This window comes from Microcaecilia unicolor, chromosome 5 (assembly GCF_901765095.1).
Source record: "Microcaecilia unicolor chromosome 5, aMicUni1.1, whole genome shotgun sequence".
In the NCBI taxonomy this organism is placed as follows: domain Eukaryota; kingdom Metazoa; phylum Chordata; class Amphibia; order Gymnophiona; family Siphonopidae; genus Microcaecilia; species Microcaecilia unicolor.
In genome coordinates, this window is record NC_044035.1 from 118799994 (window position 1) to 118817092 (window position 17099).

The window sequence follows — 17099 nt, forward strand, 5'->3', positions numbered from 1 at the left end:
CAGCTTGAACATCATGAACTCATGGGCGAATGCATTTCAACTAAAACTAAACACAGAAAAAACACATTGTCTAATCCTCTCATCCCAATACAACAAGAACAAACCCACTAACTTAAACACCCCAGATTACACCCTCCCTATCTCAGACAGCCTGAAACTTTTCGGCGTTACAATCGACCGTAATCTCATGCTAGAGAATCAAGTGAAATCTACAACAAAGAAAATGTTCCACTCAATGTGGAAACTCAAACGCGTGAAACCATTCTTCCCAAGGGAAATATTCTGCAACTTGATACAATCAATAGTACTAAGCCACGTAGACTACTACAATGGAATCTATGCGGGTTGCAAAGAACAAATCATAAAGAAACTTCAAACTGCACAAAACACGGCAGCCAGGCTTATATTTGTAAAAACGCAATTCGAAAGCACCAAACCCCTCTGAGAAAAACTGCACTGACTCCCAATCAAAGAACGCATTGCATTCAAAATCTGCACCCTGGTTCATAAAATCCTCTATGGCGAAGCCCCAGACCTTATAGACCTACCAACCAGAAACACAACAAGATCAACATGAACATACCTAAATCTCCACTACCCAAGCTGCAAAGCACTTAAATACAAATCAACTTATGCATCCAGCTTTTCCTACATAAGCACACAACTATGGAACGCATTACCAAACGTTGTGACAACAACGTATGACCACTTAAACTTCCGTAAATCACTAAAAACTAACCTATTCAAAAAGGCGCACACTACCGATCCAACTTAAATCCACGAACCCTGCAACACAACGAAACCATAGCTCATACTGGACATAACTAAACTCTTCCTCCCTATGATTCCCTAAAGGGTCTGTTATACATGAACTTTCTCTTCCACAACATCACGCCTTTACAGTACTATGTAAGCCACACTGAGCCTGCAAATAGGTGGGAAAATGTGGGATACAAATGTTAACAAATAAATAAATAAATAATGAACCAAAATATCTATCCCACTCACTTGTACTACAACCCAATGCAAAAATGAAGCAAATGACTCAAAATAAGCACATGAGAACACCCCATGGGCATACATTTGTCAAAAAAGAAACAATCCTTAAACTTAAAACCCAGTAAATGAAAAGCCAAGGGATGGACCGGTAACAACCGAAATGCTGTCTCGATATCCGCCTTCCCTATTAAAACTCCAACCCTTAAATGTGGAGAAGTAGCTTAGTGTTTAGTGCGGTGGCCTGAGAACAAGGGGAACTGGGTTTGATTCCCACTGCAGCTCCTCGTGACTCTGGGCAAGTCACTTAACCCTCGGTTGCTCCAGGTACAAAATGAGTACCTGTATGTAATATGTTTACCGATTTGATTGTAACCACAGAAAGGCATTAATCAAATCCCATCCGGTTTCCCTTTCCTATGCTCTGTATCTCAAATACCTTAGAATAGAGGTTCTCCACCCAGTCCTCGGGACAAACCAAGCCACTCAGGTTTTCAAGATATCCACAATGAATATTCATGAGAGAGGTTTGCATGCAGTGGCTCCATTGTATGCAAATCTCTCTCAGGTATATTAACTGTGGATATCCTGAAAACCTAATTGGCTTGCTGTGTCCCGAGGATTGGATTGAAAACCCCTGCCTTAGAAGAAAGTAGTTGTATGGAATGTTTGCCACTGATTTAGCTTGATTTCCAGCAAAAATAATGCATCTATTGGGCAGATTTATAAAACAATAAGTCTTAATTGATGTTTTCGGTGTGCTTTTAAAATCAATAGCTGGCACTTTAAGTTTTTATCAGCAATAAAAGATCATAACTATGATTGAAGAGAATCCCATAAAAGCAAACCCATAAGTGGGATGTAATCTACAATTTATCTTGTTGAGCAGAGCTATGACAAATCAGGCATTCACTCTATAAATCTAACAAATAGGGGAAAGTATACAGAATTATTTTCCAGTGTGTGTGTGTCTGTGTTGCCTCTGTGCATGTCTCTGTCTGAAGTGAGAGGGGTGGGACAACTTGAATGAAATGAATCAATATTCAAAGTGATTTAATTGGCCAGAAATGGCAACTGGCCAGATAAATCACTTGTTCAGGTTACTGCCACAGAGAAAATCTGGTTATCACCTATATCAAAACCAGCTATTTGGGGGTATTCCAGGAGCGGAGTCAGCACCAGTCAGCGCAACCACATAAATAGGACTGCATAAAAGTCAGTCCTATCTTTACGCGGTGCCCCATAGCTGGTTAAGTGCTGAATATCACACTTAACCGGCAATGTTTTAGCTGGCTCCACAAACACGAAAATTCAATGTCAAAGCCCAGATGGCCCAGCATAACGCCAGTGACAGTCACCGTTGACTGAATATCAACCCTTCTGTGGATTTGGAAAGAATAATAAAATGAATTCAAGTCTGATAACATTTCAAACCATTAGATGTCAGAGTCCAAAGATTTCAAAGAATGGATGTTACAGTTTAACAACAGGGTGCCATTGTCCTACAGCAACAAATATTGTTGTATTTTTCCATCTTTGTGTAGTACTAGTTGGTACTAAACAAAGCAACCAGTGACATATTATATGGTTCTGTTACTAGGTATCACCATTCACAGCAACCACTACAGAAATCTATACATTCCAATTAGTAGGCCTCACAGTAGAATTTACAACAAAGAAAATGAAAATATATCTGAATCACTAAGGGGCCTTTTTACAAAGCGGCGGTAAGCCCAACGTGGTCCTGCCCCGAGTGCACCATTTCCAGGTGAAAAAGAAAAACCCCGGAAATGGCTTACGTGACGGTAACCCAGCGGTAATCAGGCATCGCTATTTTCGGTTACCGCCGGGTTAGCACGGGAGCCCTTACTGCCACCTCAGTGGATGGCAGTAAGGGCTCCCCATTGCATGGCCATGCAGTAAGAGGAAAGGAATTTTGTCAAAAGCTTTCTGAAAATCTAGATACACTACGTCAATTGGCTCACCTTTATCTACATGTTTATTCATGCCTTCAAAGAAGTGAAGCAAATTGGTGAGGCAAGACTTCCCTTAGCTGAACCCACGCACACTCTGTAACATTAAATCAAGTTAATTTATGTGTTCCATAATTTTATTCTTTATAATAGTTTCCACTATTTTACCCTGCACTGACGTCAGGTTTACCGGTCTTCAATTTTCCAGATCACCACTGGAACCCTTTTTCAAAATCAACATTGCATTGGCCACCCTCCAATCTTCAGGTACTACAGATCAGTAATTTCATGCTTGAGTTCTTTCAGTACCCTTGCATGTATGCCATCCAATCCAGGTTATTTACTACCCTTTAATTGGTTGATTTGGCTCAGCACATCTTCCAGGTTCACCAAGATTTCTTTCAGTTCTTCTGCAACATCACTCTGAAAACCATTTCCGGTACAGGTAGATCTCTTACATCTTCTTCCACAAAGACCGAACCAAAGAAGTCATTCAGTTTCTCCACTATGGCCTTGTCCTCACTGAGTGCTCGTTTTGCTCCATCATGATCTAATGGTCCTATGTATTCCCTCACAGGCTTTCTGCTTCTGATGTACCTGAAAAAGTTGTTACTATGAGTTTTAGCCTCTGTGGTAAATTTCTCTTCATATTCTCTTTTAGCCTTTAAATGCTTTGCACCTGACTTGCCATTGCTTAGGTTGCTTCTTACTATTGCTTATGTTGCTTCTTATCTTCTTCATTTGGGTACTTTTTCCATTCTTTGAAGGACATTTTTTTGGTTTAATAGCCACCTTTTAACCATGCTGGCTATCGTTTTCTCTTCCCATCTTTGTAAATACATGGAATGCATCTGGTCTGGGCTTCCAAGATGGTATTTTTAAACAATGTCGACAAATAAAAAAAGGGGGGGAGGGACAGCGAATGATGTAGAAAATTACGCTTTATTGAACATCCAGGACTCAACACAAGCTGTGTTTCTGCCCACAAGGGCCTTTTTCAGGAGTTACTTGAATCAGATGTATGTTGTTACAACTAGACAAAATGTTTGAGACAAGGATAGGCCCTTGTTAATGGTGTATAAAAGCACCATCAAAGTTGCTTGAACTCAGATAAGTATTTTTGAATTCCATTACCATTTTCATCTCTACCACCTACTGCTGGAGGGAATTCCAGGTATCTACCACCCTGTCCATGAAAAAGTACTTCCTGACATTATTCCTAAGTTGCTCCCTCCCCTCCCCCCCCCCCAGAACCTCTAGTTCTACCACCTTCCCTTCTCTAGAAAAGGTATGTTTGTAAATTAATACCTTTGAAATATTTGAACATCTGTATCCTATCACTCCTGTCTCTCCTTTCTCCAGGGTATACATGTTCAGGTCCTCAAGTCTCTCCTCATGTCTTGTGACGCAGACCCATTACCATTTTGTCACTTTTCTCTGACCCCCTTCATGCCTTTTTACGTCCTTAGCAAGATAAGGTCTCCAAAACTGAATATAGTATTCCAAGTGGGGCCTTGCCAACGACTTGTACAGGGCAGTGGCGTAGCCAGAAGTCAATTTTTGGGTGGGCCAACAGGTTGGATGGGTGGGCACTAGACAGTGGTGTGCTGGTAAATGTTTAACAACAGGCTCTCTCCCCAGTCCACCTCTGCACCCCCCCCCCCCCCGTCCACCTGTGCACCTCCCCTCAAAATTGCAGAGCTGGCTATAGCCGGGGAGAGAGCCTGGTGGGGGGGGGGGGGGTGGCAATGCATTACTCTCTCCAGGAAAAAAAAATTAAATGATCCCAGGTTCCAATTTAATTCATGTTTAATGTGGGATAAAATGCCATAAATAAGTAAATAAATATAAACTTTTAATGTTGAGCACCTGATTCTCAAAGTGGACATATTCCAAACACTATAATGAAAATAAAATGATTTTTTTTCTATCTTTGTTGTCTGGTGACTGTTTTTCTGATCATGCTGGCCCAGTATCCGATTCTGCTGCTATCTGTCCTCTTAACTCCGTTTCCAGGGCTTCATTTCCATTTATTTCTTTACTTTCCTCCTTTCTTCTTCATTTCTTGCTCTATATCCATAAGTAAAAGCTGGGTCCTCCGCAGACTTGACTGTCCAGTGGATCCAGCTTCTGCCTATTTTCTTCATCCATGTGCACTTCTTCTCCTCTCTGCCTTTTCCCTCATCTTCTTCCTCACTCTTCCATCCTCTCCATCCATGTCCAGCATTTCTTCTCTCTCCCTTCCCTCTCTTCCATCCATGTCCAGCAACCCTCCTCTCCCCTGTCCTTCCCTCCATCCATGTCCAGCAACCCTCCTCTCCTCTGCCCTCCCCTTCATACACCCATGTCCAGCAACCTTCCTATCTCCTCTTTCCTCCCCTCCATCCACGCATGTCCAGCAACTCTCCTCTCCCCTCCAGCCATCCATACCTAGCAATTCTTTTCTCTCCCCTGCCCCCCTCTATCCATCCATCCCGAGCAATTCTCTTCTCTCTCCCCTGCCCCCCTCCATTCATCCATCCCCAGCAATTCTCTTCCCTCCCCTGCCCCCCTCCATTCACCCATCCCCAGCAATTCTCTTCCCTCCCCTGCCCCCCTCCATTCATCCATCCCCAGCAAGTCTCCTCTCTGCCCTGCCCCTATCCAGCCATACCCAGCAATTCTGTTCTTGCCCCTGCCCCCCTCTATCCATCTATACCAGCAATTCTCTTTTCTCCCCTGTCCCCTCCCTCCAGCCATCAGTGATTCTCCTCTCGCCCCTCTCGCTCCCATCCATGTCCTCCGATTCCACCTGGCCACCCGGAGCCCTCTTCTCCCCCCCCAAAAAAATTACAGTGCAGGCTGAGCTCCGTTCCCGCATCTGCCTCCCTCACTCTCATGGCAGCGCTTCCCAAACGCTGCCCACCGCTACCACAATCGCGGGATTTACCTCCCTCCGTCTCAGCACTCAGCAGCAGCGGTAGCGAATCATACACGCTGCCTCTTTCTAACCCGGAAGTGTCCGCTTCCGGGTTAGAAGGAGGCAGCGTGTATGATTCGCTACCGCTGCTGCTGAGTGCTGAGAGGAGGGAGGTAAATCCCGCGATCATGGCGGCGGTGGGCAGCGTTTGGAAAGCGCTGCCGTGAGAGTGAGGGAGGCAGATGCGGGAACGGAGCTCAGCCTGCTCCCTCCGCTCCACTGCCTCCACTGCTGGGTGGGCCTGAACCAAAACTGGGTGGGCCTGGGCCCACCCAGGCCCACCCGTGGCTACGCCCCTGGTACAGGGGCATCAACACATCCTTCTGGCCATGGCCACCACCTTTTCGAATTGCTTTGTCACCTTGAGATCCTCAGACACCGTCACCTCAAGGTCCCTCTCCTGAACTGTGCTTCTCAATCTCTCTCCTCCTATCTGGTACATCTCTTTTGGATTTCTGCACCCCAAGTGCATCACTCTGCACTTCTTGGCATCAAATTTTAACTACAAAATACCAGAAATCCAGTAATGGAAAATCCAATAATAAAATTTTTAAAGTATTTTTTAATATGCTAATAGTGCTCAGAAACTAGGCTGTCACTTGAACTGACTGGCAAATTTTAACTGACAGACCTTTGATCATTCTTCTAATTTTTGAAGATCTCTTCTCATACTTTATACTCCTTCTGGAGTATCCACTCTATTGGCTCTCTTCATGTCATCCGCAAAAAGGTAAACTTTTTCCTCTACCCTTCAGCAATGTCTCTCACAAATATATTAAACAGAATCAGCCCCAGTACCGGCCCCTGAGGCACACCATTATTCTCCTTCCTGTCCTCCGAGCGGATTCCATTTACCACCACCTTCTTCCACCTGTTAGTCAACCAGTTTCCAATCCAGTTCACCATAAGGTGGACTATACTGTACAAACGTTTAGATAATAAATTAAATCAAATTCAGGGTAAGAACTCCAAAACAGTAGCAAACATATGCAAAGTAAAGGGAGCTCAACAGCTGACTGACGACATCAGTGCTCTGTCAATGCCATCGACAGAGCACTGATGTCGTCAGTCATCAGTTGAGCTCCCTTCATGTTGTATATGTTCTATACTGTACAAACAGCAGAATAAGTGGTGTACGGTATCCCTCAATGAATTTTGTTAGGTTAATTTGTTTTTATACACAATACAGTCTCGATTATCCGACCTTTGCAAATCTGACCATCTGGTATATCTGAAAGACCCCCTGGTGGTGTCATCACATTGCTGTTAAGAAGTACGCAGGCTCTCTTCCTGTTTTCCAGCTTCACATGCTGCTGGTTAGTGTTAATGAACAATACTGTATTTAAATACAGATACCCTATGCCTGCTCTGTATACATAAAATATGTTTTCCATGCATTTTTAAGGGGTTACCATTGTTTTTCGTACTATCCAACTGTTCACGTATCCAACAATGGCTCAGTCCTGTTTATGTCGATAATCGTAACTGTACAGTATTTAGATCTTGATAAGCGTTCTGTTCTCAGTCTTCCTCTTACTTTCTAATTTATAGGCAAAGGATCATTACTACAATTTTCTAGTTCCTCACGCTCTTGATATCTTTTTAAAATCCTTTAGCCTAAACCCCTTTTAAGCTGCTGTACTGTCTGGAATTCTGAATCTGTATAATGAAACAAAACAAATCCACTGAAATCCATTGGCATTGAAACCATTCATCATCTCTTGCAGAAGCTACAACATTTCTCTCTTAAATAACTTATTGAATATATTTGAACTAATGTCAAAAGGATTTTCTGCCGGCACAGGCCATTTCTATCTGCTATTTTACACATCTCATCCCCCTTGTTCTTTATTTGAATAAAAAATAGCATTTGAACTCAGATTAAATTATAGTTAGAGCTTCTGATTTTCAATTTTAACCAGAAAACTGGGGAATTTAGGATTTCTGGTCATAACTGACAAATTTAAGAAATTGTCCTTCCTTCAGAGCTCTGATGATGTCATTTAGGTCCTGCCATCACAGCAAAATGAAGTCATCAGGGTAGAACCTGTCTGTTTCCCCCTTCCACCCTAAATACCTGCTGCTAAATAATAAGAGAAGATGTGAGATTGTGAAACTAGCACATGAGTTCCTGCACTGCACGGCTAAAACTTTATTTTTCCTAGTAGCAACAGCAGTTCCTTGGAGTGGTTGTCCTGACCTGAAAAGTTTTAATCACTTTGGGGTTCGTTTACTAAGCTGCAGTAAGCACTAATGCGTGCTTACCACTGTTAAAAAATGCCTTACAGTGAGACACCCTCAGGCATCCCGAAGTAGTCTTGGAATTGGCACATGCTACCCATATTTGTTAGCACTGGGGAAGGGTCTGAGGCCGAGAGTGAGTGTGTTCTGCACTAATTGGTTACTGCAGTTACATTGCTGCATGCTAACCAATTTTATGATTATATATATTATGACAGGCATAGGGGACGTCATAGCATGAAGGTGCCACAGGAGGGAGCTCTGGCTCCCTGATTACGGATTACAGCACGAAAACAGGTAGGTTCTCTTTAAATAAGAATGAGACTACAATTCCCAAAAGGCTTAGAGCTAGGGTGATTGCCTCCAAAATTCTAGGAAGGGGAGGAGGAACTGCAGAAAAGTTAGCCCAACTGAATGACACAGGAGGAAGATTCTAGAAGGGTGTGTTTTAGTTTCAAAGTCCCATAAAAGCTTTCCCTAAAAAGCAGAGAAGGGGAGAAGCCTGGAGAAAAAGGTACTGGAAGAAGATACTATCCTGCTGATAATCGAAAGAGAAAAAACGCCTATATTGCGACCCAAATCGGGAGATGGGCGTCTTTCTCCCGTGGGCGCCCAAATCGGTATAATCGAAAGCCGATTTTGGGCGTTTCCAACTGCAATCCATCACAGAAATGGGTAAAGTTGACGGGGGCATGTCGGAGGCGTGGTGAAGGTGGAACTGGGGCGTGGTTATCGGCCGAGGAGAGATGGGCGTCTTTAGCTGATAATCGAAAAAAAGTGTTTTGACCGCGATTTTGGGTCACTTTTCTTGGACCCCTTTTTTTCACGAACAAGTCCCCAAAAAGTGCCCCAACTGACCAGATGACCACTGGAGGGAATCGGGGATGACCTTCCCTGACTCCCCCAGTGGTCACTAACCCCCTCCCACCAAAAAGCCCCCACTTTAAAAACTTTTTTTCCAGCCTCTATGCCAGCCTCAAATGCCGTACCCACCTCCATGAAAGCAGAATGTGTTCTATCCTGTGACAGCCTTTGCCTGGTTCTGATGTGGCTCTCGGGTGAGTGTGACACCTTTTCTGTTATGCGCACTGCAGAGTCACATCAGCAATAGATTGTCGTGGGTGTAGGGTATTGGGCTCCGTGATTCCACTAGCTTGTGGTAAATGCTCACGATGTTGGTAGTTGGTAGGCTGTACTCCCATGGTGCTTTTCCCCCTGCTTACTGGGTCAGAGTGTGCCCTGTTTTGTTTCCGGTAGTCCATGAGGTAGTGGCCATTTTTGTAAGCCAGTTTTAGATCCCTTTCATGTGTTAGCCACGTTACAGAACTTAGTTCTTACCTTGAATGTGGCTGAAACAGGGCATTGTACACCATTGTGCCAGCTCTGACCTACTGCTAATTTCAGTACCAGGGAGACTCGTCGCCAGTGGGGCACAACCTGTGATCTGCAGTTAACTGTGAATAAGCGTGCTTATTCCAATAAAGGACGTTTTCGGAGAGATTAGTCTTCAGGTGTCAACTGATGTGCCAATGTTATATAGCAGCAACAACTCCTAGAGGCCTGCGTGTATGCAGCTCCCTGCAGCACTTTTAGTGGGTACTGCAGTGCACTTCAGCCAGGTGGACCCAGGCCCATCCCCCCTACCTGTAACACTTGTGCTGATAAATGGGAGGTCTCCAAAACCCACTGTACCCACATGTAGGTGCCCCCTTCACTCCCAAGAGCTATGGTAGTGTTGTACATTTGTGGGTAGTGGGTTTTGGGGGAGGGGGGTTGGGTGCTCAGCACCCGTGGTAAGGGAGCTATGCATGTGGGAGCGTTGTCTGAAGTCCACCACACTGACCTCTAGGGTGCCCAGTTGGTGTCCTAGTATGTCAGGGAGGCAAGTGTACTATGAATCGTGGCCCCTCCCACGACCAAATTGCTCGGATTAGGACGTTTTTGAGCTAGGAGTTTTTAGTTTCCATTATCGCTAAAAAAAACCAAATGCCCAGCTGAAAAACGTTCATTTTTTTCGAAAATACGGTCTGTCCTGCCTCTTCACGTACCCGTTTTCGGACATAGATGCCCATGGAGATAGGCATTCGCGTTCGATTATGCCCCTCCACGTGGCCTGAGCATATCCTGCTGGGAGAGCCTTGGGGGGAAGGCTCAAAGATGGACAGAAGCAAGGTACTCACCTTGCAGTAATGGAAATAACTCTCTTGTAGTTTTCTTTGTACTTTTTGATGCTGAAGTATTTTCTTTTAGAACTGAGACAAACAGCTGGGGATGGAGGACAGGACCATAAGGTCAAAGTAGAGTGTTGCCCTGTCCAGGGGTTGTGGCTATTCAATGGAGTTTCTGCTACCCATTAAAAAGGGCTCAGTATCATGGTACTGCTACTTGGAAAAGAAGTGTTTTTGAAAGGAGAACTACCCCCACACAGAACTGGTTAGAAGCAGCTAAGAAAGACTGATTTGCATAACTACTACTTATCATTTCTATAGCGCTACTAGACGTACAAAGCACTGTACACTTGAACATGAAGAGACAGTCCCTGCTCGACAGAGCTTACAATCTAATTAGGACAGACAAACAGGACAAATAAGAGGTAAGGGAATATTAAAGTGAGGATGATAAAATAAGGGTTCTGAACAAGTGAATAAGGGTTAGGAGTTAAAAGCAGCATCAAAAAAGTGGGCTTTTAGCTTAGATTTGAAGGTTGGGTTATGTAGAGAACCTGATTTGCATATTTCCCAAAGTATTTTTCTTGTTGAAATGAGAAAACCAGAAGGCTCTGCCAGAACATGTGTTTTATCCAAGGAAAGAGGTAGGTAAGCAGAAGAAAATCCTGAGCAGGTTATATTTGCATCAGAGGCAGACAGTACAGGGCAGGTAATAGAACCTCTGAATTTATCTCAGCATGTAATGTTCCAAAAAACAGACAAACAAAAACAAAAAAAAAAAACCCTGCACATTGGAAATTGTGGTCGGGTATGTGCTGCTTTAAATAAAAGAATTACTGACAGGAATGCTGGGTATGAAAAACTAGTTATGAATCATGGGAAGCTTCAAGAGCTGTAAGTTCTTATAAGATGATATGGAATATTGAAATAATGACCAATACGCATCCATGGGACGTCTCGGCAGGCATTTTGAAAACACAGTGGTGCCACGGCACAGAAGAGGAGATGCAGAGATGGAGCAGCGGCAGCTGGCAGGAAAAAGTGGGTTTCTTTCCTGTCCCTGCAGCTGCAGAAGCCACTGTACCACCAGGCGGGTCCTGCAAGATAGGATTTGGGATGGGGGAGGGGTTTGGCCCTGCGCTTAAGACCTTTCTCCTGAGGAAGCAGCGGTGGGATTTTCTGCTGCTATATCTGCAGCTTCAGGTCCCAATGTTGCAAACTGTTTTTTTTTCCTACATGGAATAGAAAGCTCGGGATGTGTGATATGTTTTGTAACCACCGGTTATAGACAGGATTCATTTTTCTGAATGACCAAATGGGGGTTTAAAAAAATAAAACACCACCTTTTTATTGGACTAAATATTTTGACTAACTTTCTGAGGTTAAAACCTTCTTCTTCAGATCAGGGCAGTAGGGGCGGCTGGCTGGCTCTCCTATAATGGTGCCTCCAGTTCTTGGCTGCAGGATTTCCTTTTTCAGAACTCCAGAAGGGGAAAAATTATATTGGGGTATATCGGGGTCAGATTACCTCCTAAAAGTCTTTTCATTCAAATGCATTATCACTTTTTAGAGAGTGGAGAATTTTTCAGGGATGAGATTTTCTCTTAGGAAGGGATAGGGTGCACTGCATAGACCGATTTGCTAGGAGGGGAGCTCCTGGGGTCTCGCTAAATTGAACTGATGACAAATTGTTACCACCTCTGACTGAATAGAGAAAAAAGTTGTTTTCTGCACCTTTGTCACTATAGAGGGAATAGGTGTGGGGTGGGAGTGCTGCCCCTATATAGAGAAGGTGGTCTTTCCTATATTAGATGTATTAGATACACACACATATTTATGTTGGCATTCATATGGTAAAAACCCATCATGTATGTAGTTGATGGTATCTCATTGGGAAGGGGGAAACCTAAGAGATCTTGGCTAGCTAGTGTGGATGGAGCGGTCAAGGGCATGGCTGGACATGATAATGGGAACCTGCTGGCCAGCCAGGAGGAAATACATAGAAATACACACGGGGGGGGGGGGGGGGGAGAAGAGAGAAGGAGATGCTGGACCGGGGGAGGTGCGCCAACTGATAGTTTGCAGGGGGCGCCAGAGACCCTAGCACTGGCCCTGCAGCTCCATTTAGGTGCATTTAAACCTGCCATAAAGCTAGCATAAGTACTTGTGCCTTATACTGCAGACATATGCTAGTATTCTATAATGATTCTGAGTAAAAAGCAAGACCATTTTCAAACACTGCAAGGCTTTGGTCACCGAGACAGAGAATTTGGAAGTGTCTGAGCGTCTGGAAGAGATGTACTTAAGACGCCAAGTTAAAGGCAGCAGCTCCTGATGAAGCGATATCCAGTGAAACGCAAGTGCTCAATAGAGCTTATGCCATGCTGCTGAATACAATGCTTGAGTTTTGTTTCAATTGTGAGGAACAGGGTGAATGGACTATGAGTGGAACATGTGAAGTATAAGCACGAGCATGTCTTATTCTCAAGGGAAGTGATTTTTCATATGCAATTGTCTTGAATATGTCAAATCTTTAAAAGCATATGTTTAGGTGGTGATTCATTCAATATTATCTGGCACAAGCCATACCTCCTTAGTTTCAGTTTTGTATACATCTGCATCATACGTATTGTGTATAAACATGTATATGTGATATCAAGTAGTCTGCAGAATAGTGTGTTGGTATATAGATTAACAGCATGCTGTTTTTGTCTTGTGACTAAAATGTACTCCCTTTTAAGCTAAATAAAAATATATTTTCCCCAACAAATGAAGTGCTACCCCTCCCCATCCTGATCCCTCCTCCATGAGTCTTCAAGGAGCCACCCCATGACAATCTTCCCACATCAGAAAATGCCACCCCCCCCCCCCCATCCTCTTGAAAATCTTTGTACTTCCCTTTGCTGCATCCTGCCCTCAATGATGTCACTTCCCGTTTTCTGGACATAGCAGAGGGAAGTCTGCAAGGCTGGTATAGGCAATGAAGGTGCATCACTGCTGCACCAGTGATGTTGAAGTTGGCTGTTGGGCTATGTGAGGGAATGCCAGATCCAGGGAAGGGAGAGAGCAGAGCAAGGTGGCTGCCACCCATCCTAACTGTGGTACCACCCAAAATGATAGGTCTAGATATAATCATACTTGATAACCTCATGTACGTCCTTTGTTTCTGCCCCTTAGAAAATCAGGTGTTAAAATTGTGGATCAGAATAGAAAAGTAATAAAACTGTCAAGCAAATGAAAACCAGCTTCAGAATATTTTGAATATAACTAGTAGCACACGCTGTCTTAAGGGTACCACTACACAACAATAATATATCTTGACTTTATACTATTTTTCATAAGACGAGTTCAAGGGAAAATCTAGTTTTCTCTTACCTTGTTTTTAAAATATTCAGAAACTGTAAAATCTCGGAAAACTGAATCAGTCTGAGAGCTCTTAAAAATCTCAAACCTGTGTAGGAAAAAAAATAATATATTTTCAGATTGATAATAGGTAGCATGAATGCTTTTTATTCATTATTTACATGGCGAACCCTATAAAAACCATTGATATATAACAGCATTTACAGAGTAGCAATGTGTATCAAGCAGCCATGAAAGTTTATCATGGGAGTCATCAATTATCAGTTGTATTGCAACTAGAACATATAGGACAATGAAGCTCTGGTGAATACAATGCAGCTTGTCATCACATACTCAAAAACACAGGGGTAATTCTATAATTTGGCACCAAGAAAGTGCCACATTGTTTTAGGTTTAGTGCCAATTCAGCACTTAAGCACTCCTGAATCATTATAGAATACTGGCACACAAATGCTAAAAGTTAGGGGTGATCGCTTACGCCAGGTCAATGGCTAGTAAGTGGATGCACCTAGGTGTGCCTGTTAACTGCAAGGGGTTCATACACATGGGCAGGCCATGGGAGTGTCACCAAATATGTTATGTGATAGATCCCTTAGGTGTTACATAGTGCCTAATGCATACACATGTGGCACATACTTCTTGGTGCCTATTTATAGAATTGCACTGACAGAAATATAGTACACATGTATCAGCAGATAAATAACACAAGATTTCTGCGGTCTGCCCATCCTCACCTTCCATTCAGCATAACTATCCCTCCCTCTCCCTCCGAGATCCTCTGTGCTTGTCCCATGCTTTCTTGAACTTTTGGCACTCTTTGTCTTCACCACCTCCATTCAAAATCTTTTTGTAGCGACGGATATGATGGCGTGCTGAGGGTGGGAACTACTGCCAGGCTGCTATGGTAGCCCGGATGTACTTCCTTTTTAGTGAGCGGTAAGCCCTCGTTGGGCTTACACCGCTTTGAAAAAGGTCCTCTAAGTGAGTATTCAGCACTGGCTGGTTAATAGCGGGCAGAGATAGGACTGCTGTTTATGCGGTCTGTTTTCCCAGCTAAACTTAGTTGATGAGTGCTGAATATTGCTGGTTAAACCTTTTGGCACTGACTATGGATATTCAGTGGAGAAAGTCTGGTTCACAAAATTTACCATCTTGGAAATCCTTCTTTTTTTCTCTTCTGTGATAATTATGTGATTGACTTTGAGCTATTTCATCTTCTCAGGACACCACAAGTGTGCATATATTGGTATTGAATTAAAGATCAGACCATCATTCCATTTTTTGATAAAAATGCATTTGAAAAAAGAATCACAGTAACAAATAATAGCTTTATAATGCATAGTGTATACTTCCCTACCTTCTAAAAAGGAATCCTGTATCTAAATGACTATAGATGAACATGTGATTAAAGTTATATGGAAAAAAGAATACACTCACTAGAAACTGATGATTAAATGGTATCTCCCTGACCAGGAAGAAGCAAAGGAGAGCACAGGGTCTGCCAGTCCAATTTTGAAAAAAAAAAAAAAATAAGTCAGTGGGGTGGGCTTAAGTGGGGATTGTTCCAGACTCCCATTAAACTCCAGGTATTTTTAAGTAAACCTGGAGGGATATCCAGATACATATGGGGCTTTGGCGCAAGAGAACGTTTTTACTTAGGGAGCAGGGCATTCACCCCTACCCCATCCTCTTACAACTTCTCCCCAAAAACTGAATCCTTACCCAAAAGCTTTAACATGTTGCTATGATCTGGTAGAACAGCCATCATCACCAGTTTTTTTTTTTAATGTATTAATAACTGGTTTATTGGTGTGGGAGGGGGGATGTTCTCATTCACCATGATAAAAAAAATATTGCAGTTTTGGGGTGGATTTACATCCCCACAGAGCATTTATTTCTTCCTTGTTCTCTCATTTAATTCCCTTAGCACACACACACACACTTCTCCAAGGGTGCAGGTTCTTCGGTGAAGGGAGGGGGGGGTGTTAAAGGGATTTCCTTTCAAGGCACGGCTCAAAGTCCCTTCAAAATATAACTCATGGGGAGATGATCAAAAGCCCTGCACTGTTCCAAACAGCGTTCTAAAAATAGCACTGAAACCGGCTTTACTGCACCTATGATCAGAGATAATTGCATGCAAATTTAAGCACGCAATTCTCTCTGATCATGGGGTAGAAGTATGGGAGGATTGTGCCTGAGCGTGAACACAGGCACAATCCTCCCACACTTGTTTGGCAACAAGGCCATTTTTAACAGCCATAAACCCCCCTGATTTTGTATTTATTTTATGAATGGTCATGTGCTATGTTGCCTTTAATGCATGGCCGTTTTAAAACAATTTCCTCAGGGGCACTTTTCACCATGTATTTTGTAGGCAGTAAGGGCTCCCGCGATACCAATGTGCTAACCAGTTAGTGTACAGTAAAGGAGATGGGCTAACTGGTTAGCACAGAAATGCCTACTCTCCACCCTTGACATGCCCCCTCAAAAAATACATAAAAATAGCATGTGGTTAGTGCACAAAGATGGCAAAACTAATGTTCAGTACCCATGTCTGTTTTGTCATTCCCACCTTAAGTATTTCCCTTATTTTGTCCTGTTTGTCTGTCCTGATTAGATTGTGAACTTTGTCGATCGTGGACTGTCTCTTCATGTTTGAGTGTACAGTGCTATGTACTTCTAGTAGCGCTATAGAAATGATAAGTAGTAGTATTTTCCTGTATCCTGCATTAGTCCATTTTTGATTGGGACCTAATGCAGCTTAGTAAATGGACCCCAACGTTAGGACAGCTTTTTTACTGTCCAACTTTATGTACATACTTAGCCAGTTAGTGGGCTGCTATTGCTGCTAACCGGCTAAGTTGTGGCTCCACTCAAACTCTATCCCTGGACCAACCTAACCTAGATTGTAAGGGAATGGCCACTGAATATCGGTAGCCAGCTAACTCAGTGGGGTTTTAACCAAGCAGAAGCCTCAGCTGACTGGTTAAATCCCTTTGAATATTGGGATACTTACACCTAATTCTATATATGTCAGTCAAAATTAGACTCAAATATAGCTGTGTACCTAATTTGCACACACAATTTGATTAACAAGCCAATTAGCACTGATAGTTGGGTGCTAATCAACTAGCATTAATTTAAATTTCCGTGCGCATCTTGAGGTACTTGGATCTGAAAAGGGAGCACATCCATGGGAGGGGCCTGAATGGATCAGGGGCTTTCCTACAATTTGCATGTAGCTTTACTGAATAAGGCAGATCCACACCTAATTTAGGCGTGAAAATTTACAGCAGGTTTCCGTTAGTATAAATCCTCACACCCAAAATTGGGTACATATCCTGGTGCCAAACAATATTCTACAAATGGCACCCAACTCTGAGCACCATTTATAGACTA

The 17099-nt window shown here is 43.1% G+C and overlaps 1 protein-coding gene across 1 annotated transcript in view; it reads right to left on the bottom strand.

Annotated features, from left to right (window-relative positions):
* KCNMA1 (potassium calcium-activated channel subfamily M alpha 1) overlaps nucleotides 1–17099 on the bottom strand; it is a 1310561-nt gene that overhangs the window by 532506 nt on the left and 760956 nt on the right. The window contains exon 6 of the mRNA XM_030203235.1: nucleotides 13713–13788. Coding sequence (XP_030059095.1) covers nucleotides 13713–13788 — 76 coding nt within the window. The remainder of the gene's footprint in view (nucleotides 1–13712; nucleotides 13789–17099) is intronic.